This window comes from Cariama cristata, unplaced genomic scaffold, assembly GCF_000690535.1.
Source record: "Cariama cristata isolate BGI_N322 unplaced genomic scaffold, ASM69053v1 scaffold10825, whole genome shotgun sequence".
In the NCBI taxonomy this organism is placed as follows: domain Eukaryota; kingdom Metazoa; phylum Chordata; class Aves; order Cariamiformes; family Cariamidae; genus Cariama; species Cariama cristata.
Window position 1 is genome coordinate 3515 of NW_009619249.1, and position 22285 is coordinate 25799.

Sequence of the window (22285 nt, forward strand, 5' to 3'; positions counted from 1 at the left end):
TCTTTTCAGACCTTCCCAGTTCAGACAACGGCATTTGAACGGCAGGGAAGGTCCCAGCACTCACAGGACAGGGCAGCCCCTGAGCCACGCACACCACGGCGGCCGTTTGGGTTCTGGCCCCGCTGGTGCCTCCGACGGGAGGCAGGCAGGGCCCTGCCCCACACAGCCGACACCGGACAAAGCGCCTGGCTGTGCCGGGGCCTTCCCGCCGCCACCCTGCCTGCTCGGCTCTCTGCTCCAAACCGCCTGCTTCCCTGCTCATAAAACATGTCCTGTTTTGGAAACTTAAATGATCTCCCCGACCCGACAGTGAGGGAACGGGTCCCAGAGAGACGCGGGGGGAAAAGCCAAGAGGAAACAAACAGGCCCTTTCCCCTGAGGAAAGGAGCGGCCAGCGTGGGACTCCTGGTGCCGGCGCCGTGGCTCTGCCTACGGAGTTTCCTTCCCGCTCTCCAGACCTGCCCTCTCCTGCTCCCGCACCCCGGCTTACTTGGCGAAGTTGGCGAGGTTCTGGGTGACCTTGGCAATGAGGGTCAAAGTGCGTGCAGTGCGGTCATCCGGGTACTCCTGCAGGAGACTGAAGAGGGACGGGGACATGATGGCCGGACAGAGGAACCGGAGGAACAGGGAGGCACTGATCAGTCGCTCGCTGATGTCCGGGCGGCCTCGGTTGCTGCATTCCTGTCTCCATGAGGCAAAAACTTCTTTGAGCTCCCTTGGGAAGACACTGAAACGAGAGATGGACACGCAGGGATGGGAAGTTCAAGGCCAAGGCATTCAAAGCGCCACAGAGCAGTGACTAAACACGGGGCGTATGCGCAGTGGGACACGACACCCAGACCTGTACAACGGTAGAGCCCTCTCACGCTGTTGATCCACAGCAGCACTGCTACCTACACCAGTCACAGGCTCTCGTCCTTTTTTTTGCAGAGTGTCTATCAAGAGACTCAAATCGCACAGGAAAAAGCAAAGCCGCTCCGTAAAGTTGTAAGAGAAGCAGCTTTCATCAGACTGACGTTCCTGGTTGTGCTGGGTGCCAAAACCCCAGACAACAGGGAAGCCAGAGGTATCAAACAGACTGTGCAAAGGAGCTCATCGCAAGCCAGCTGGCTGCGTCACGGGGCACTTCGAACCGGGGGGAAGCTCAGCCACCAAGGCGGAGAGTGTCTCCTGAAGAAACGGCATCGTGGGACCCCCTCGGCAGAAACACCAGCAGTACTGGGGTCACCGGCACAGTTGGTGCTTGGAGGGAGGGCTGTGCAAATTCTAATACTCCTGTCCAAGCACCTGGATCAAATCCCACTGTCACTAGTACAAACGCAGAGCCACAGCGGAGCTACTCCAGCCCTGTAAGTGCACAGACCTCAGCCTGGCTTTCCCGGATACCAGAACTCCCCCGGGTCCAGCAGACGCTCACTGCACAGCCCTTATCGCCAGGGAACTTGCTGCCTGTTTCTGCTCGGCCCGCCCCAGCTCCCTGCTCCCACCTTATCCTGTTCCCAGCATGTGTTATTTATTCAGCTGGATACTCCCACCAACGGGACAGGGCTGGCAATGGGTCCCACCGCGCTGGCGCTGGTCCCCTGGGACCCCGGTACACAGCTCTCCATCCGCCCCGGAGGCTGCCCTGGCCAGCAACCACCGTCTGCGTTTCAAAACCAGAGCTGTTTATGGACAGAGCTGGATGGTACAAAAGCAGGCTGAAGAGGGGTCAGACTCCATTTTAGGCCATAAATCTCCTTAACAAACAGCCATTTCAGAGGACAGTGTCCCAGTTTTGCTGCAGGGACTATCTGGGAGAAGCAAAGCACTGTCAGCTCTGGCCTGCCCCCCTCTCTGGGACTGACTGCCCTGCGGCTGAACCTCACACAAGTTGGGAAGAAGAGAAAACCATGGCAGTCGCATGGCCAGAGCCACCATCCCCTGTCCAGCAGCTGCAAGAACCAGGTGAGAGGCTCCGAAAGAGAGGAGCACTCGGAGCAAAGAACCCGTCCATGCACGCTGTCCCTGGGTCTGGGGCTGCTGCTGTGAATCCCAGCCAGTGGGCCCCCCGCCACGCACTCCCCACCCCAGGCAGCCCACTCAGCACAGCACTGCTGCACACAGAGGCCCACGTAGCTGCACTCCAGGTTTTCCAGGTTTCTCTCCGACCTCCTGACACGGCCGGTGACACTCCACGGAAGCGCTTGGCAAACGCTGCCATCACGTTCAGCTTCTGCGCCGTGCTGGCTTCATGCTTTCACACTCGTGTGCTTTATAAATAACGTTAGCCAACGTCTTTGGCTGGATAAATTCTCCTCTGTCTTTGGCTTGATCCACACAATTGGACAAAGCCCTTTTACTTCATGGTATTTGCCCAGAAACAGAGAATCCTTTAAGCAATTTAAGGCTTGAATGATCAGGACAGGTTGTACGGTTACTGGGAAGTAAACCCTTGAAAATGTATGCACCGGCTGCATACAGCCCGTGAGTACTGTTCACCGTCACAGGCTGGGAGACCATAAAAGTTTAATTGTGTAACAGCGGATGGAATTCAGTTAGCCGGCTTTATGTGACAAACGGGCCCGTAATTCATTACCCAACTTTCCAGTAACGAGCTTCCACATGCTGAAATTCTGCTTACACTGAAACTTTCCAGATGTCCAAATTATGTCATAATTATAACAATTTTCAGTTATTGTAAACCTCTTTCCTCTCTCTGACTCTCTCCGGCAGATGAGCATGCACACTCTGGCACTCTATTTAAAGCAAAATCGTTAGCTGTCAGGATACCTTGGCCAATCCCGAACACTCATCAGCCCAATTAATCCCCAAGAACCGCTGAGCACAAAGGACCGAGGGGGAACCGCTCAGAGTAGCAGCTCAGCTGCTCCAGCCTTCCTTGGAAAAGCAGGACTGGAGAACAAAGGTCCTGTGCACTCCTGACTTCCCTTAGGTCACTTTTCAAGCCTGTTTTTAGCGTGACCTTTCAGTGCTGCTTTGGGTGTTTTTAGGAAGATACTAATTCAAACAATTACAATCCACTGGTGAGTGAAAGCAGTGAATCCCTCCTGGGAGGGCAGGTAAACACCATTCCTGAGTCGAAGAGCTACTCATTGGCCCAGGATAAGGCACAGGATACCTGTAAAGAAATCTGCCCTTTGCTTGTTTGTGGTAGATATGGGAAGACCGAGTGCACCTCTCGCTGCTTGTTCTCTCCCTGAGCAGCATAAGGAAAAGCAATTCCCTTCTTGGGCTTGCAGGAGGGCACACTCAGTATCCTGGGAGATTACATATAATGAATTTTCAGACCTCAACACAGCAGCTGGAATAGCAGAGAAAAGGAGACATCCTTATTATCAAAGACTTCCTTCCTCCAATATTATTCTTGGTTGATGTTTTGCAACAACAGTGTTGCTACTAAACACATTAATAAAAATTAAGCCCAGACTTTAAGCAGGAAGACTGCAAATCCAGCAGTAACACAAAAAATTATCATTCTCTCATATGATCAGCACAAGAGTCTCTGGGTAAATGAGCAAGAATCGGAAAGAAAGTATTTTTATTTCTCCAAGTAAAGAGAGTCACAAGCCCATTTTCTTCCCCTTTCAGGTCATCTTTGCAGGCAGCATCTGCAACAGACCCACGGACTGCTGGCTCCCAGTCCCCAGGGCTGAGCAGCAGGTAACACCAGGAGCACAGCCACGCGTGACAGCCACCTCCACAACAAGCTACAACTGCCTTACTCCAATCAATTTTGCATATTCGGGCCTGTCCCAACTAGCTGCCAGAACCTTTACCCTGAGAACAAATAACTGGGAAATGCCTCAAACTGCATACCAGGCCTTGGGCCAAGGAGGCAATGGGCTCCCCATCTCTGCCTCAGCAAGCATCCCAGGGCTGGGAGAGAGAGGGGTTAACCCAGAGGAACGCAGGATGGTGAGCCAAACAGCGACCCAGGAGTACCAGCAGCATCCTCCTGGGCTCCAGCACTTTGCAGCAAGAGAACATCTGCCTGAACAAAAGCTCCCTGTGCTCCTGCAGCTTCCTTGCAGGCAGGAGGAGTGCCACAGACAGGACTGCAAAACTTCTCCTGATGCTCTGGGGAGACAGGCAGAGTCCGTCACTCTGATCCAGACTGAATCGTGACACAGGTAGGAGACCCAGGACCTGCATTTCTGCCTTTTACTCCAGACTTTCACATACAGTTGGCATCAAGTCCCTCTCTGAATTGGTCACACCGGCAAAGGAATTCCATGTTCCTTGAGGCCACTGCCCTGTCCTCGTGTCTGTGTGTGAGTAAACCTTCAGCACCCACTGAAAACAAGGGTGACAGAGAATCAGTGAGGCTGTCGCACCCCCACAGCAGATACTCCAAACGCTGGCTGAGTGGGAGCTGCTCTCTCACCCCCTGGCCATCCTCACCCTTGCTCCTGGACTTCCAGGACTCCCTGATGTTGCCGCAGGACGCGGGCAGGGCCTCGGAGCTCTCCCTCCAAAGCTCTCTGACAAGCTGTCCGTCAGCACAGCTAAGGGACAGGCACCAACAGCCTGAAGATGGACCGCTGTCACCCTTGTCCCCTGCAGCTGCACCCCTGTGCCTCTGCACTAGCTGAGCGTGGGCGGAGGGGAGTGACACTCGCGGGATACCCACCAGTAGGAGTTGATGATTTTGCAGAAGGCCAGCTCGCAGCACATCTTCAGGTTGCTCTGATGTTCAGGAAGGTCCGAAGAAGAACACTTACTGGGATCCACCTCACAGTTTTCATCTGATTCGTACAGCGCCTTGATAAACTCCCCTGTAAAACAGACAGTTGGTGACGGGTTTTGGAGACGTGAGAGGTGCAGCCTTCAAGCAATTCTGTTCGTAAGCCCCAGTGCCCGAGCAGGGACCTGCCCCCATCACACGGGCTGAACAGATGCCGGGTACGAGAGCAGGCGGCCGTGGCTCCCGGGCAGGCTGGGCCCCAGCCAGCTCTCAGGATCTCCGAGCGGACCCAGAAGCAGCCGGCACTGCCTTGGGAGCTCATAAAACAGCACAGCACACCCTGCAGAAAGGCAGCCGGACTCCTGAGGAGCACGTTTCATCCCTCTTTCCCAGTTGGCAGCTCTGCCTCTGTGGCTATGGGCTATTGCATCAGAACTCTGCTGCCAAAACTCCCGCTTCCTCAGCCTGCCTCGAACCCCATTCCACCAGCTCCAGAGACGCTCCCTCGGGCTAATCCAGTAGGAAGTATGCTGGCAAGTTCTGTAATTATTTGTAGGAGGGCCTGCTACTGCAGACTGTGCCCTGGCGCTGGCCAGTCTGATTCACAGGAGAAAGAGGTAATTAAAGGAAAGAAACAATTTACTTGGTTTATTTTGAGCTGAACATCACACAAAATTAAATTAAAATATTTCTCGGAGTCTCCCTGCACTCCTGTTTGCTGCCTGGCTTCTCCTCACCCTTGCCGAGACTCACACCATGGGCCTGCTTTGCCAGCTCCTCACTCTCATGGCACCTTTCACCCCGGGGCACCCGGGCACAGACCCCTGCCGCCCGGGCTGAGTGCTTCCCACCGCCTCGACAGTGCCCAGCTGGGGGGGGTGGCAGTCGTCCATCCCAGTTAGGGCAGTCGTCCACCCCAGTTAGCCCGCAGCAGTGGCTGGGGAGACCAAGGGACGGGATAACGGGGATTAAGAGGCAGTGTTCAGCTAGGGACCTGCAGGGCAGGGTGACGTTCTGGGAGAAAGGTTTGCTTTGGTTTTCTTCTAATTCCAGTTGGTTTGCTCATCTCCTAATTCCTGACCGTTTTGGCTTTTCCCATCATCCTGTTTTTTGTCCATTCTCGTCTGCATTCCTCCCCTATTGCCAAAACAGATTTTAATTACGTACTGGAGAGCCTCTCCAATGTATTCTCAGCTCTGTCAGGGAGCTCTGGAGCCTCTCTGCTCGCCTGCAGGTGATGCCTGCTGTTATTATCCGGCCCTATTACTTGCTTCTGCTTCACGGTTTAAAGGAATGTGCTATGCCGTATTGTGTTACCTTCTGACACAGATGAATCATTTCACTGATAAAAGGTCTACACAGAATCAGCGCCCCGAACAGCGAGCAAGAACCGCAGGCTCCTCCTGTACTAGACGGAGCTGGCTTGGCAGCATTTGCATTGAGCCCTGAAAGGGGAATATTTCAAAATTCTCTGCCTTCATTAATCTCTTGGCTTTTTAGAAATTTTATGAGGTAATCTACTTACAGACCTGCCTTCAACCAGAAAGCATTACAAGGCAGAAATAAATAATATTCTGTTCCCTATTCATGTGGGCTATCTGTTGGTTTGACTGAATTTGCTCAACGATCTCCCCTTCCTGCAACGTTGTCATTATTACTATTAATAAAGTATTTACGCTTCTTTGCTCCTTGCTAAAATTACCCAAATCCACTAGCAGGAACCCAACATACTGAAAAATGAACACTTCAATAGCAGCTCTGCAGATCGTACTGCTAGGATGTGGATCCAATCTAGCCGCCCTCGGCCGAGGTTCAGACATGATGCTTCAAAGGCAGCCTCTCCCCAGCCTCGTGCTGTGCTGGCTGCGCACAGCAACACAGCAGTTCCTTCCTGACCTGCCCAGAAGCAGAAGCTCTAATTATTTTCATTTGCATCAAGAGAAATATTTTTGGAGCCATAAACATAGCCAGCACTTAAAAAACACCATCAGGAGGGCTCCCAGCACGATCTGGGAGGCAACGCTCATCACTGTAGCTTGGGAGATTTCATCTGACTCACCAGCGCTGCGAGGAACCGGGGGAGCGTCTCTGGCGGGGGTGTGCAATCAGGGAAGGATTCAAACAGCCTCCGTAACACTGCCAGTGCCGAGACAGAAGACTTGGCAGGCAGCATAATGCCTTCAAATATTAATTTGTTATCTTCTCTGAAAGCAGATTAAAGCGCTAACTCAGCGGTGACCTTCACCTGGGAGCAGAGAGCTGCTCGCTGCGGCCGCGGCTGTGCCCCAGGCTGGGACCCTGCTGCCAGAGAAGGCCCCCGGCAGGTAAACGCTGGTGCCCCCGGCAGCCATCAGGGCTCAGCTGATGGTCTCCACCACGCAGAGCACCCTGAGGCTCTGGAGGACTTCTCCGGGTGAGACTTGCCAACGCTCTGTACGTACCTAAGGCATCTTGCAAGTATTTCTGCCCCACCAGCTTCAGGTATTCTTCGATTGCTTTGGTGGCCAGTGTATTCTCCCTGAAAATGAGATGCTCATTCTCACCACAGCGATCAACTTCAGACATCATCAGGTCAGTCAAGAAATCCTGGAAAGCAAAGCCCATGGTGGGTCACCACGCACTGACACATGCTTTGTTCAGCAGAGCAGGCAGCCTCCCCTTCTCCAGAGAGGTCTCACCTTCGTAAGACACAAGAGGGAGCGGAGGTGCTGCGGGTGATCCTGTGTGCGCACGCTGCCTTACCACCAGCCCGACTTCCCTCCTCTTTCTCCCACCTCACAGGGGTAAGAGGAGAAATAAACCTCTGGAGAGTCACAACTTTTGCACCCCAAAAAATGATTCATTCCAGACTTGCACCACATTTCCTTCTCCATCAGTGGCGGTTTCACCTGGGTCTCATATCAGCCTCACATTTTGTGGGTCAAACACTTTCTTCGCTGTTAAACGTGGCTGCAGTTGGGGTCTAACGGCACTGGTTGCAAAACAGGGGAGTACTGAGATGCCATGAGCTGTGCCCCACAGTTAATGGCTGAGAATCAAGCCTGTAATGTGCCCCAAGACGCTCAAATGTCCTATTTCCTTAGTGTTCGTGGAAATAAACAGCACTGCCACAGCGCACATTTTGGGCACATCTTTGGTCTGATGTGCACACAACCAAAGACCATGCAATTTTATAATCCTCTCTGCTGCGGAGCAATGGAAGGGGCGAGCAGGAGCAGACCGCGTGCTGACAGCTGCTCCATGCATCAGTCCGGGCTACTGAACTGCAAATCCTAAAAGGAGAACAGCACTTCGGACCGAGCTCCGCGTCCGCTTCAGCAACAGCGTTAACTGCTCAGAGAGGGTCCCACAGCTCCCCACGCATTCTGCTGAAAATCCACTACGTGGTGTAATATTTAGTGGGCTGTAGCTAGCGTTAATGCAGGAGAAATGCCATGCAGTTTTTAATGCTAACACATATTCAGCTTCTCTCTGCACTGCTAATGGGAAAAGCAGCTCTGGGCCCCTGCCCAGCTCCTCGCTGTGCTGGGTGCTGAGGGCCGACCTCCTCCCACCCAGCACCACTCCCCGGAGGACAACGGGAAACAGGCTGCTGGCACCGGCATTAAACCGCTTACTGTGTCCCCATGCAGGAGACAGAGAGGTGTTGACATACAAATTCATTTCTACAACCAAGGGCACCTTTTTTAAACTGCCTTCCTCTAAAGGAAAATAATCTCCTCAGTGATAACCTTTCACTAAGAAATTCTCCTTCACTTGTCAGGACCGTACCAGCTGTAAGCCGCTCCTGGCAGGGGCAGCAGGAGCCCCTCAGAGCTGCCGTGCAGAGACCCAGGTCCCGTCCTTGCCGTCCCCAAGCAAAGCGCAGCTCCCAGAGCCCCCCAAAGCACTGTGGCCGTGACCCAGCCCGCTCCCACCCAGGCTCGGGAGAGGGGACACTCAGGTCCCACTCCTTGCCAGCAGCTGGCCGGGAGATTTGCAAGAGAGGCACTTAGCTCCACTTTGTTTTTCATATGGACCTCTCTGCATTGAAAGTTTAATCAAGGTTCAACAAAGAGCTCCACCTGAACCCAGCGGTGGCCCATTCCAGACCCAAATAATTTATTCCGGAGGCCGTTCACGACTGCGCTTCTGTCCCAGACAAAGGCAACTCCAGGCAGCAGGCAGGTACGCCTCACCTGAGAAGAGGGGAGGAGGGGGGAAGGCTGGCACCTCCGCAGCACCCGACGGCCCCATCCCTCCCGCCTTCCCACAAGACTTTGACTGGGACCAACGTGCTGCCGTGACCTTCCTAGAAGAGCCTCCAAAAAAGCCAGAGGAGGAGCTTTGGGGAAAAAAGAAAAAGTCACGTCCTTTATTTCTTTAGCCAGATCCCTTCCTCAGATCCCGGTACATCTGCAATGCTCCGGCAGCTGCAGAGGCAAAAATCCCTGCTGGATGCAAAGCACACGCCTCCTCCCACTATTTTCTCTCATTTTGCCCTTTTATCAGCTGAGCTGGAATGAAACGTTAAACCCCTGCTCAAATCCCGTTAGCTGCTATCTGGGTAACTCTATCACCTTTATCTTCCCGGGTCTCTCCCGGGGTACGTTTCAATTCCAAGCCACAGCTCAGGCTGACACAAGGTGCTGGTTCTTAATTAGCAGCCGCTGACCTTGGCTTTGCTTGATTCTCTCTCCTGTCACTTTCCCAACATACTAATTATCTCAGGAACACTGAGTTTTACAGCTTCTCCTAGCCAAGAGTTTGCTTTTTCCCCCCTCTTGTCGGCCGACGACTGGCTGCCGTGGGACGTGGGGCCAAGCTGCAACGCACAACCCAGCTGCGAGCCAGGGCTGCCGAGCGGTGGAAACCCAGGGGCCAAGTTTTAGCCAGCAATAATGTGAATTTTGATGATTTTAGCTGACCTACAGAATTCACTAGAATTTAAAATGAGGCAAAATTCCACCGTGGGACTCAACACAAAGCCAGAGAAGATCCCGCTGAAACCTCCGCTGCGGCCGTTATCCCCTACGGAGCCGCTGCAGCTCGACAGCCGAGAAAACGACCCCTTGTCTCCAAAGTGGAAAGGAAAGCTGCTGAAATCCCAAGGAGCTCCATCGCGGTGTGGCACCCAAAGCTGGGGCGTAACGTGGCAGAATCCAGCCTTGTTACCGGCCAGGGGACGGAGGCGAGAGCCAGGACACCCAACAGCATCCCCCAGGCCAGGGCTTCTCACCGCCCCCCGCAGGTCCAGCCTCCCTAGGCTGCAGGAGGCATCTCAAGGGGCTGTACGAACTGGGCCCAACATACACCAGGGACCAAAATACCCACAGCCAGCGTCCTTGAGCGAGTTCCTCTGCAGAGACCGCTCTGGGCGGCCCAGCGGGGCTCTGTGAGCCGCAGGAAAGGAGCCTCGTCCACGGGTCAGTTCCCACGACATCCTGCAATTCCTCTCCCAGGGCCATCTTCCACATCTTGCCTTCCCTCCGCACAAAAAAGCCACATCAGCTCTGGATCACACGTCTGGTATCTCTGCCTTAAGTACGCCGGCAGCCCGCACTCGGAAGACACAAATGGAATGCAAATACTTGTCGAATCCCTCCGGGGGCCTCACTTACCCACACACAAGGCTCTGAATAAAATGCAATAACTAAAGCCAATAAAACTCCCTGTTTCTGAGCAGCAGAGATCAGCAGGGGGTTGTTTTTAGTTAGGGCTCCTGGCAATGGAAGAAAATAAGATGCTTTATTTCATTACATTGGAGTTGAGAGGGGAAGGAAAAGGTCTACAGTAAAAACTAAGGGCTGTGGCAGCATTCTCTGGGCTTACTCCCCTGTTCATTTCAAGGATATTTGCTTCAGATTGGACACGGCTGAGCCTGTGCAACTTCAGTCACTGCACATATGCCAATAAAGAAGAGCAATTCATAAATAAATAAATACAGAGCATGACAGCATAAGGCAGTACTGGTTTCCAGCACCTTTCACATAAACCAAGCAGGCGCCCACAGCAGCACGTGCTATTCTAAGGCAGCTCCTCCGGCCCTCTAGAAATGCACGCAGGAAAAAAAACAGCGGCAGCCCAGTCCCCGCAGCCGGCAGGAGCAGGCAGAGTCCTCGGCATCACCCCAGGGCTCAAACACCCCACCACGAAGCACTGCCAGCCCCGCAACGCAAAGCCTGTGCTGTTCTGCGGCTCATTTCCCTGCTCCCTCCGCCACAGCATCCCCTGGATGGCTGGCCCCGGCGCTGGCAGCTCCCGGGCTGTGTCACCTCCCGCAGCCGGCCAGAGCCTGGGTTTGCTCCATGCCCCTCACTCTGACCCTCAAATGTCTCCATCCTGATTTCCCTGTAGGTAAATCCTAGGTTTTCAGGTAAAGCCTAAAAACATGTCCATTTCCCCTGGGTCTCCATCTCTTGAGCTTCAGATGCCACCTCCCTTGCCCCACCCGGGTGAATTCATCCTCCTGTCCCAAACCACAACCAAACAGCATCTCGCGAGCGAGGAAACGTCTCCTAACCCCTGCCTCATCCCTCACATGTGCGGCAGTTCACGACGTCCAAGTAAGCCATCTCGCAGCAGGACTGCCTCACGCTGCCGTGGAGGATCCCCCAAACCTTTGCCTGGGGAAGCTGGAAGGAGAATACGGAAACAGGGGCGATGCCCTGGAAAGGAGCACGCTGCAGCCCTGCGCCGCTCCGGGCGAGGTCCCCGCAGGTGGCCGTCTGAACCTGCTGCCCGGGTCAGCCGGCATCCGCATCAGCACTGGCCCAGGGCCCAGCTGCCCTGGGGGTGGCCTGAATTGGAAAAGGTTCACTGAAAAGTGAAGTCCACCAACAGAAAAACCAACATCTGCTCAAGAAAACAATCTTTCATTGCCCGTGTCAATAGGGCCAAGGAAGCGGACTAATTGCATTGCTCAAACACAAAAAATGGGAAGAAAAAGCTTCTCCACAGGGGGTGCAGCCAGAGCAGAGAAGACAGCTAATTCAGTCACACGTCCGATCAGCAGCTGACAGCCCTGCCTGCCCAGAGCACCAGCACCCCTCATCGGGCTGGGGGGCCGAGCACCCGCAGCGCTTGAAACTTCCAGTGCTGGCACTTGCCAGTGCCAAGGAAGCCCACGCCAGCCTGGGGAGGGGTCTGTTGATATCAAGTACCCCAGTCCCGGAGGGGTTCAAGGTGCCAGTCCCTGAGCGCGGGGGGTGTCACTGGCCAGTGCCTGCCCCCTCCAGTTCCTCAGCCCAGGAGGCAGAAAGACGGAGCCAGCCGGGTGCCTGGCATGGCTGCGGTGGGAGCAGGAGTGTCCCCTAGGCAAAGGGGGGCAACAAGCAACACAAATCTTGCAGGACATACCCTGTCCACACCCAGGAAGGATTTAGCACCTCGCCATCCTGAGGAAGGTCCTCCAGTCCCAGACTCTCAGGGACGTGTCCACAGCCGGAGCACGTGGGGTGCCGTGGGGCTGATGAGCCCCGCGGCCCCACAGACGCCGCTTGGGTCATGCACCCCTCTGGGCTAGAGCTGATTGCTCCCAATATCATAACTGACTGATGGGCAGATTGACTTTGAAATAATAAGGTTCTCCACATCACAAGCCTGATTAATAAGATTGACTTAACCTTAAGAGGATTGAATTGATAAAGGTAATAAGATTACTGCTTATTTCAAAGACTAGCCCAGAGTCCAGCTGGGCTTTTATGCAAAGGTAAAAAACACCAGGGGTTGGTAGGGCTGTGGGTTACAGGTGGACGAGTGGTAGGACACACTTACGTGTCAGCGCTGCGGTGGTAGAGAAACGCGGCACTCGAAGGGGCTGAGCTGTGCAAGGAGAGCGGCGGAGGGGCAGCGACTGGGTCCTGGGCAGACGGTGCGAAACCAAGGACCCCAACTGCCAGTCCTCGACTCTTCACCACCACGCAGTTCCTCTGAGGATCTGCGCTGGACGCTTGTCTGCTGGGAAACGTAGTGATGTTCCCTCCTGTGAGCACTAGAGCTCATCCTTGACGCTTCTGGCATTCTCTACTTCTCCTTGGGAAAAGGAGGTGAAGTGGCAATGCAAGGGTTAACGCACAGGCATCTGTGGCCATCACTTTGCTCACCTCAATAAGAAAACCTAAGTGAGGGCTATAACACACTGAGCGACCACCACCTCCCCATGAGGGCAGAGGGGCCGGGTCCCACACACGAGGCTAAGAACCGGCACGTCACCCTGATGGCCAGAAGCCTGATCCCTCCGACTGCCGCTCACCGGCTTTCTCCATCCTCTCAACCAGCCTGACCGCCGTGTTTAGGGAGAGGGGGAAAAACGGTGGGGGTACTCATAAAACTGATTAAAAGCCTTATTAGCTCACCTATGGCTGCTATAAAATATTATCAGGGAGATAAACTCCTTGCAGGGGAAATAATATGGCTGCTGCCAGCCTCATCTACAGCTGAAGGTGTGCAGCATCCCCGCTTCCCTGCGCCCGCAGCCTTCCCCGGGCGGATGAGGGAGCGGTGCTCCCCGAAGGGACCAACCAAGCCCCGGTACCACCAGCCTCCAAGCCCAGCAGCTTCCCGGGCCGTGCCGCTCATTTCCAGGTCCCCGAGCCGAGCCGAGCAGTCACTTTTAGGCAGCCCTGCACGGTATCTGCAGGTCCTGCACTTCATCTGGTACTGCCCGGGGGGCTCTGCCCAAACCCCCCGCACCGCCGAGGGGGGAACGGGGGGCGTTTCCAGCAGGCTTGCACGGGGGGAGTAAACACATCTGTTTAGCTGAGGCAAATCCTCGCATCATAAACAAACAGGGACATGTGTTTATTCTTCACTACATTCAAAACACAGTAAATATTTATTTCAAGTGAGCAGCTGGTTAGTTAGAGCTTTGCCTAATGCTGGGTTTGATCTACCAACCATTCGGACAAGAGAGTTTTTGTAATACATTCATGGTCATGAATTGAGCTCCAAAAGCTGTAAGACAGGTCTTAAAAAAAATCTAAGCATGGGAAATATTCTGAAAGCATCGAAAGTCACAATTGGTCTCGCTTTGGGAAGGACGCAGCCTGCCTGTCCATAACCACATCACAGGGGCCACACCGAGCCACGCTAACGGCAGGGGTGAGCACTCCCAGTAACACCAAGCATGGCAACAGAAATACTTTTAATTATGACTTTGTGTCTTTCATCTGTGGGTTGCAAAACACATGGAAATAGTTAGGCATCTCTCCATACCCTGACAGGTAACATTTTATCAGTGCTCTCACTGGGAAGATGGAAGCACGTAACAAGTCAAGGACAGATGCCATGAGCCCACGTCCCTCTTACAGCACAGCGATGCCTCGTCCAGCCCCCACCTGCCGTAAGAGACACCGAACGACCGATTGCACGGAGAGAGTGACTGCGTGCCGGCTGTCTGCCCGACTTTCCAGCGGGCTGGGGCAGGTCCCACAGCCAGCCTCTCCGCCCTCTCAGCTTCCTCAAACGCTTTCCCCCCTCTTCCTCACCTATTTGCCTTGGCGGCTGCTCAGGGGTTTCCAGGCGCGCCCTGATGCGCAGCACTGCAGGGATGAAGCTCGTCCCTTTCCCAAACAGAGATCAAAAGAAGCATGGACTTCAACTCCAGAGAGGACTCTCTCCTTTCATTCTCCACCTTTTAATCTATTGTGATACGGCTATAAAGCCCAGGAAGAAGCAGGCATTTACGGAGAAAATTCAGCTACAGCTCTACGTGCTCTGCCTCTCCGGCAGCAGGGACTCGGGCAGCGCCTCTGGGTTTTAGCAGCTTCAGGTAACGACACCTGGCTGGTGGGGTGTCATATTTGCAATACTGCAAAGGAGCGAAGCGGGGTGTCTGTGGGTAAGGATCGCTCTTCTGCCGTCTGCGGGGCTGCCGGGGGCCTGGCTGCGGCTGGCACACACGGCATCATCCGCGCAGCACCACATCACACCTCTCCTGCACGGGAACTCCTGCAGCGTGGCTCTGGGTGGACGCGTGTACCCAATCGGCCGTGCCTCATTAAGGGATTACACCATATTTACAGCAAATCGCTACAGGAAAACAGGGCCTGAAACAGTGCAAGAGCAATTAGCTGCTAACGAGTCTTCGTAGATAATCTACCGGACACTTGTTTCTCAGTCCAACTGTAATTGCTTGCTGCTTTAGCATCAGCTACAGCAGCCAAGATCCACAAAAACCCTTTTATCAGCAAAATAAATTAGTGCTTGCTGATTGCCACGTCTGCACTCTTCAGGGCAGGGGAGGGCTCTGAAGAGGTCATTGGAAAGGCTCTTGGCAAGGCCCAAGGACAGGGAGCCCCCTCCAGCCCGGCCCGGCTTCAGAAGGTCACAGGAGGAGAGGGGCCTGGAGGAGGGGGTCACTGCCCCGCTCCCAGTGCCGGGGAGCAGGGTGCTGACTGCGGCTGCACTGGGCTGAGGTCCTCACCCAGCGGAGGCTGGGACCCCACCCCACTTTCTACAGCCGCAAGCCTCACCCAGCACCACGCCGGCTCCCCTGGCATCATCCCCGCCCGCTGGGCTCCCGGCCCACGGAGATCTGTTCTCCTCCTCCCCGGCTCCACACTCCATTTCAAAACCCACTGTGCCCTACGACACACGGGCCGTGGGTGTTTCACCTTCCTGCCCGGCGTCGCCTCTGAACGAGCTGGTGTTTGGTGCTGGCTCAGCCTGGGCCGAGGGAACGGTGCCCTCAGCACAAAAAAAGACACACTTCAGAGCCAGACCTGCCTGCAGCCGCGTGCCTTCCCCCACGTACACAAACACATACAGAGCCACCTTACCTACCAACACAAGAAAAATGAAACAAACGGTTTCTCCTGCAGACTAGTTGGGAAGAAAAAGAGAGAGGCTGTTGTTTCCGTGTAGAAGCTCCAGGGAGATGCTCAGAGCCCTGCGGAAGGGCCAGCCAGGCGATGCCCAGGGAGGGGGAGAGCAAGCAGCCTGGCAATCAGATTCCTTTAAGCACCTGGACTCATCCTGTCTGGTCCTTCTCCATGGAGCGGGCCGAGAGGGGCTGCCTGGCAGAGGGCAGGGACCACACCACCGGCACAGCCTCCCCGTGCCGACCGGGCACCAGCCTGCCGGTCTCCTGGGGCTGTGTCCCCTCGTCGGGCCATGGTGCTCAGGGCAGCTTTCCTGAGTGGTGGTGGGGGGCACCCATGTCACACAGGCAGGGGCGAGGGGGTGTTCTCGTCCCCCATTCATTGTTTTTTTACTTTACTCCTGCTTTTCCCGTTCTCTGCTTGTCTACCAAGGATGCCCCACCCAGTTCCCATGCTCCAGTAACTCCTGTTGCTCCGACAGCTCCCTAAACCCTGCGCTAATGCTGATGGCAGATGACAGGCAGGGAAAGCAGAAGCTCCATTTTAGAGGGAAATTCATCAAGTCTGTTTACTGTTTGCTGTGTCCCCCGTGTAGAGCCTCTGGGAGCTCAAGCACTGATGCAGACACATGTCTAGAAACACACTTGCACTCTCTGGAGCCTCCCCAGTACCGACGAGAAGAGGAAAAAGGCAGGAGCAGTGACAGCAGCTCTCAGCCATGCCCGCACATGATCCATGGTGACTGAGACTGGGGTGACACTTGAAGCCTTTTGCACCAGAACCCCGTAAGCCACAGACAGGGTCCTTCACGGCAGTGTTATTCCAGCAAGAGCCCTGGCACTAGTGCCGCCAGAGCGGCAGCGAAGGGGAGCGCGGGGAGGAGCGGTTCCAGCCGAAGGCAAGGCTGAGCCCAGAAACCACGAGCTGAAGGTGCCGAAGCCCTGGCACAAGGCGCGAGGCGAGGGACGCCCGTCATGCCCTCCTTGTGCAACCACAGAGCGTTATTTCACACGCCGTGAATCACAAGCCACTTCGGTCGCCTCTGAGGGCAACGCAGCCAAAGGGACCAGGACCGTGGTCTGTCCTTGAGCTCCTGGGGTCTGGCACTGCTGCCTGGGATCCAGGAGGCTTTAACTGAGCTATTTTCTCTGCCTCTGCAATAGCAGGCCCACGGCCTCGCAATCCTCTCAGTGAGCTTTGCCTGCCTTGAACTAGATCAGGAGGCCAAGCCACTTCTCTGTCCAACAGATGGTAACTAAATCTAATCCACGAACCCTGCCACGGTCCCAGGCAGCAGTGGCAGCTGCGGAGGAAGCAGAGCCTTGCGACACCCCCTCAGGTGAGGAGCTCACGCCTGCTCAGCACTGCAAAAGCTTTGGAAATCTTGCTCTTCCCCAGCTCCCCCCTGCAGAGATCAGGGAGATGTTAACAGAGAAAGACGCTGATGCTTTAACTCCTGCAGTCCTGACCCTGGCTCTGCCCACCACGGCTGGGGACGAAGGATGCTCTGCAGCAGACGGGTCACGCGACTCCATGCCCCACGTGCCGGGGACCTCAGCGCTCGCCTGTGCTCTCCAGTAAGGGGGTTTCCAGCTCTGCCCACCCCGCCTGTACAGTCCCAGATCACAACCAGGAGTAAATCCCACTCTCTGTCTCCTCCTGCCCTGCTTCTTCCCCAGACCTGGCGAGGGATTCCCGACCATGAAGGACGTTTGGACAAAGTGGACCACAAAGACTGAACTTCCACCACTCGCAACTTGGTTGGCATCAGCCCCGCAACGTGCACTGCCCTGGGAGCACCCCAGGACCCCTGCGCCTTCCTGCACTGCTGCCCCCGCCCTCTCCCTTCCAAAAGCATCAGGACAGACCCTGAAGGCTGAGAGCTGGTTCAGAGACACGCGTGCCCGCAGCGGATTTTGCTCTCAAATTCTGAAGAGGCCGTTCACTCCCGCTCAGCTCCCGCTGTGCTGGGTGCTCAGTGCAGCAGCACGGTCACAGGGAGGGAGCGGAGCGGGGAACCTGCTGGGGTCCCACAGGAACACCCAGCACACATGGGCTGCTTAGCTTAAGCCAGTGTTGCTTACACTTCATCCCCAAAAACTGCCTTCTTGCTTACTTTCACGTTGCTGTCTGCGTATAAAGGTAAGAGCCTGGCCCCTGAGCCTCCAGAAGGAGCGAAAAATGACTCGGTTGGTATCTTGTGGTCCCACTGAAGTTCTTAATTAAGCAATTTGCACCGCACATGCTACCAACTTGTTTGTAATTAAAAGCAAAATTAGAGTGTATTAATGATGGCCTGAAGCCCAACTGATGTGGTGATTTCCAAAACCCAACACAGGAGTCTGCTCCTGATGGTCTCTGGTGGGATGGCACGGATGGCGAAGGGTCTTACCTTGGCCTTGCCTGTACTCTGCAGGATGTGCACCAGCGCAGACGCCATCTCCTCTTTGTTCTTCACGCTCAGCGAGGGCTCCAGCACCGAGCACAGCACCATGTAATTGTTAGTGATGTACTCGGCAAACTCTTTGTACATCTCCATGGGAAGAATGCTCATACTCTGGTAGCGTGACTTGATGCGGATCATGGGCCCCGGGGACTTGCCCTTACCAGGGTTGGGGCTGACCACCGGGTACCATTTCTCTACAAACTGCCGGCCCGTGACAGAGCTGACAGGGATGTTCACTTGCCCAATGAAATTGGTCTTGTCCTTCTTTTTCTTCTTGTCAGTCTCTTTGTATAAGTGCACCGTAATGTTTTTGAGTGATGGGAGGTTATTAAATTCAAAGTGCTCCCCCCAAAATACATTATCAGTTTTCAATTTACAGGTAGTTCGTGCATAAAGAACGTCATCCAGGCATAATTCACACAAGTACTTTTTCTTAGCTGGCAGGTCCTTGGCTTCAATAATCCATAACTTTAACATATTCTCTACTCTTCTGCTGTTGTCCTGAAAAAAAGATGCAATGAAAAAAAGGTCAATAAAAAAACTCCACAAAGCCAAGCACAACAAAACTTGGAGATATGAGTTAATTATTTCGGATGTGTTAAATGAGCAGAGGCTTAATTACATTTTATTTTAAGGAAATACTGGTTCTCAGGAATTTGCATAATAACACTACTTATGTTAATTTTCCAAATATCACCATGCTCTCCATGTCTGCTGGTGCCAATTAATATAAGGAACAAGGAAGATAAAACCCCTCCAAATCATAAATGTACCATTTCCCATTCACCGCCAAGAAGGCCGCAGAAAAAAACGAAAGAACCTTACCCATCCTTAATGGCTTTTGCAAAACAGAAGCTATGTTACAGGTACCGCACAATCATCTCCCTTTTTAGTACAGCTGCTTTACAGCAGCACTGGAGTACATTTTCTTTACTGTAACAGAGCAACAATAAAGGGATCTGAACGCATACCCAGGGATCACCTCATCCATGGCTGGAATGCAATCGCCTCTGGCAGGGAAAGAAGCATTTACAAAACCTCACGATATTTTAGGGACGAAGTCCAGAGCAGCCAACTAAAACATGGAGAGGAATTACGGGAGACAAGAGTGAGCTCCACAGGAGAATCACTAGAATTCAGAAAGAGAAACTTGGCTTGGATATCTTTTAAAAAATAAAGGAACAAAGGATACTGTGGATCTTTAAGAGCTCCCCAGTGACGCTGACCTCATCCTGGAAGAACATCCAGGGGCATTTGTTGCAGGAGTGACTTGCAAGATAAAGCACTCGCAGCTGAACCGACAGTAACCTGTTTGGTTTGGAAACCCCTCACTGAAACAGCAACCGCGGCTTGCTCTGCTCAGCCTAGGAGCCTGGGCAGGCACATTGCTGCTGGAAGTCCACAATGGGGTACTGTCGGTTCAGGAAGCACACGCAGGAACTATACAAGAACACTGAATTTCTGACAGAAAGATCAAGTCAGACACTGAGAGTTTATTGTCTATGAACTCAATCAAAAGACGGAAAGTCAGCCCTCAGTTAATGGCACGTTTTGAGATGAGGGCACACTTCCAAATGAATTTCCACTGAACGCTGCATCTCAAAGCCATAGTGACGTGCCCAGCCCCAACTCACATTCCGGGACTTCTCTGATGGTAAGCGTGACCACGCAAACCTCACACAGTTCTTCCAGATCATCACTACCAGGCTGCTGCACTCGGAAAGCACCGGACTCACTGAACTCCCCGTACAGGTACACGCTGCGAGAGGCAGAAGTCCACCCCTCCCCTCCGCTGGTCCTGCTCTGGTATTGAAGGAAATCTTTTAGACTGACATTTGGCACTGCGCTGGAAACAACAAACTCCAGCACAGAGGGCTCCTTCAGCAATCCGCCAGGCCTGGGCCTGACTTGTATGCTCAGTTATGGGACTCCAATGCAAAGAATGAATTCACAGGACTCCACCATTTGTGTCTTCTCTGATCAGTAGAAAAAGACTTGCTGATTGAGCTCATCAGTTGTGAAATCCTGCAGCTGATTAGTCCTGATCAACCTCTGTTAGCCAACTCCATTGCAGAGAGGGAGAAGCAGCTGTAGATTTTATTTTAGAATGTACACAGTCTTAGTGGGCCACAAAACCGCATATAGGGTGTCCCCGTGTTCCAGTCAAGGGAAGGATTTGTTTCTGTACATCCCAGAGGGGATGACTTTGCCACCTCAAGAGGCTGGAGGAGGGAAAGCTACATCCCACTGTCGCCTCAGAGAACTCGCTGCGATGGGCATCTGAGTTTCTCCGTCACTAAAGCAGACACTGCAAGTACTACCAGAGCCACCAAGTGTGACATGTGAACTCTTTAGACTACTCAGTCTTGTAACTTTGCTGGCAGCTACCTGACATCTGTCCCAGCGCTTCTGGGAGGTGAAAAGTCCTAGCTAAGTGGCAAGTATCATCAGTAACAGAGCAAGACTGAAGATTCTTCAGGTCTGATCAACTCTTAGCAACAGCCAAAGCAGCATGTGCTGAGAAAAGAGGGGAAGAAATAATTGGCACTTGCCTGTAAATATAATTGTGGAAGAAAGCAATATGAAAAAAGGCTGACCCACAGTTACACTTAGTCACTAAAACGACAATACATCCCCTGCTGCTACTATGCAGTGGGCTATAGAATGTAATAACGAGGAACTGAACTATAACAGAGGCAATTCCTCAAAGCCACTACCTTATTTGGGTGCACGGCACGCCGCAGGTTTTCCATCCATTTATCTCGCTCTGCTGCAGAACGACACGAGAAGCACTTACTTCCTGATGAAGTCGTCACCTACAGGGAAAGGAACAGGATTATGTCTTGACCAGCACACTGCAGACTGTGATTTGGGGGGAGAGGGGAAGTTAGGAAAGATGCTAGTGGATTTTTTTTTTTTTTTTAAAGTAAACAGCTTTACCCAAGCATGAAGCAACAGCCCCTAAGGCTAGTGGAAAAACAGGGCAACTCTGTATGTCACAGAAATAATCATGGAAGCAAATTCCAATTACTTCTCCTCTTCCACACCAGAAAACACTAGATAATGGGCCCCATGCATGCAATGCTTTAAACCCCCAAGTTCCACAACTGAGAGAGTGCAAATCCTTACATGAACTAAAGATAAAACTGCAACTACTTGGCATTCCTCCGGATTCAGTCCAAAGCTTGTGATAGTAACAACCCATTCCTTGCTTTCAGCAAAACATCAGGCTCAGAAGGGCTGGTTTCCTACCTCCCCACTTCATGTCCTGCTGCTTCTGAAGTCCATTCTGTGAAGCATATCGGGACAAGTACATACACCCCACTCCGGGCAGCAGGACGAGCAGCAGCTGACGGCCCGGCCCGCGGCTCACAGCACCTCGTCCCCAGCTGGGGAGAACCAGGCTGGGGCTCCCGGAGCTAGCGAGGGCCGGTGAGTGCTGCTGAGCCCTCCTCTCGTGCTTCCAGGATCACTCCAAGGGATCTTCCCGCAGTATTTGCGTGACTTTGGCCACTGGGATTTCATCGCCAGGTTCTGAAGCAGCACGCTCCCAGCAGTGACATTTCCAGTGGTGCAAATGCCCCTCATTCCTTATCACATCCCTGCTCCCACGTGGAAACTCAACCCTGTCGAGAGCCTCCTCAAGCACCCACTGCCCGGCAGCCCCAGGATGACAGGCACCAAACCTTTCTTCCTATCCACCACACCAAGCCTCCTTGGCATCAATCACTGAGCCAAGGTCCAGAAGGTCAATAGCTCTCTGCATCCGCTCACATACACGCATCCCTCAAGCCACTATCACCTCCAGGTCACGCTGGCAAGCAGACAGCCCATCGCCCTGGTACCAGGACCCTGCACTGCCCACAGAGCCCTCCGCCGGCTGCTCTGCCCTTCTTTGTATTCGCTGCTTTTGGTGATGCCCAGGGACACTCCTCATGTACGTGTCTGCTGCTGGCAGGCCAAATGGACCTGACCAGTACTTTAAATAACTCCCCTCTGAGCCTCGCTTCCACCAGTCTCAAGCTGCAGAATTATTTCTGAGTACTTTATTATCTCACAGTGTTTGTGTTTACACACTGCACACTCGGTTATCTGCTTCTGGGAGACACAATCTCCTTTAATTTCATGTATCTCCCAGAAGCCTAACCTGTTCTAACAGCAGAGCTGGCACTTGCTAAGATTTGTCATTAGCTAACCTCAGTGATGGGCTGAACACATCCCTTCCTTTGAACACAGACACCGTCTAACAGGGCAAAATGAGAAGAGGCCTATCCCGTCTTTACACAGCAAATGCAAGAAATCTTCCAACCCTAGGTATCTCAGAAGCTCTCTCCTTCAGAGAGACACTCG

At 53.5% G+C, this 22285-nt stretch overlaps 1 protein-coding gene across 1 annotated transcript in view; it reads right to left on the reverse strand.

The window, feature by feature from the left end:
• The window catches only part of LOC104162440 (disabled homolog 2-interacting protein-like), a 30247-nt gene that overhangs the window by 2134 nt on the left and 5828 nt on the right, over positions 1 to 22285 (reverse strand). The window contains exons 2-6 of the mRNA XM_009701159.1: positions 20653 to 20751; positions 17882 to 18436; positions 7129 to 7273; positions 4634 to 4778; positions 491 to 727 (exon numbers count right to left, since the gene is read on the reverse strand). Coding sequence (XP_009699461.1) covers positions 491 to 727; positions 4634 to 4778; positions 7129 to 7273; positions 17882 to 18436; positions 20653 to 20751 — 1181 coding nt within the window. The remainder of the gene's footprint in view (positions 1 to 490; positions 728 to 4633; positions 4779 to 7128; positions 7274 to 17881; positions 18437 to 20652; positions 20752 to 22285) is intronic.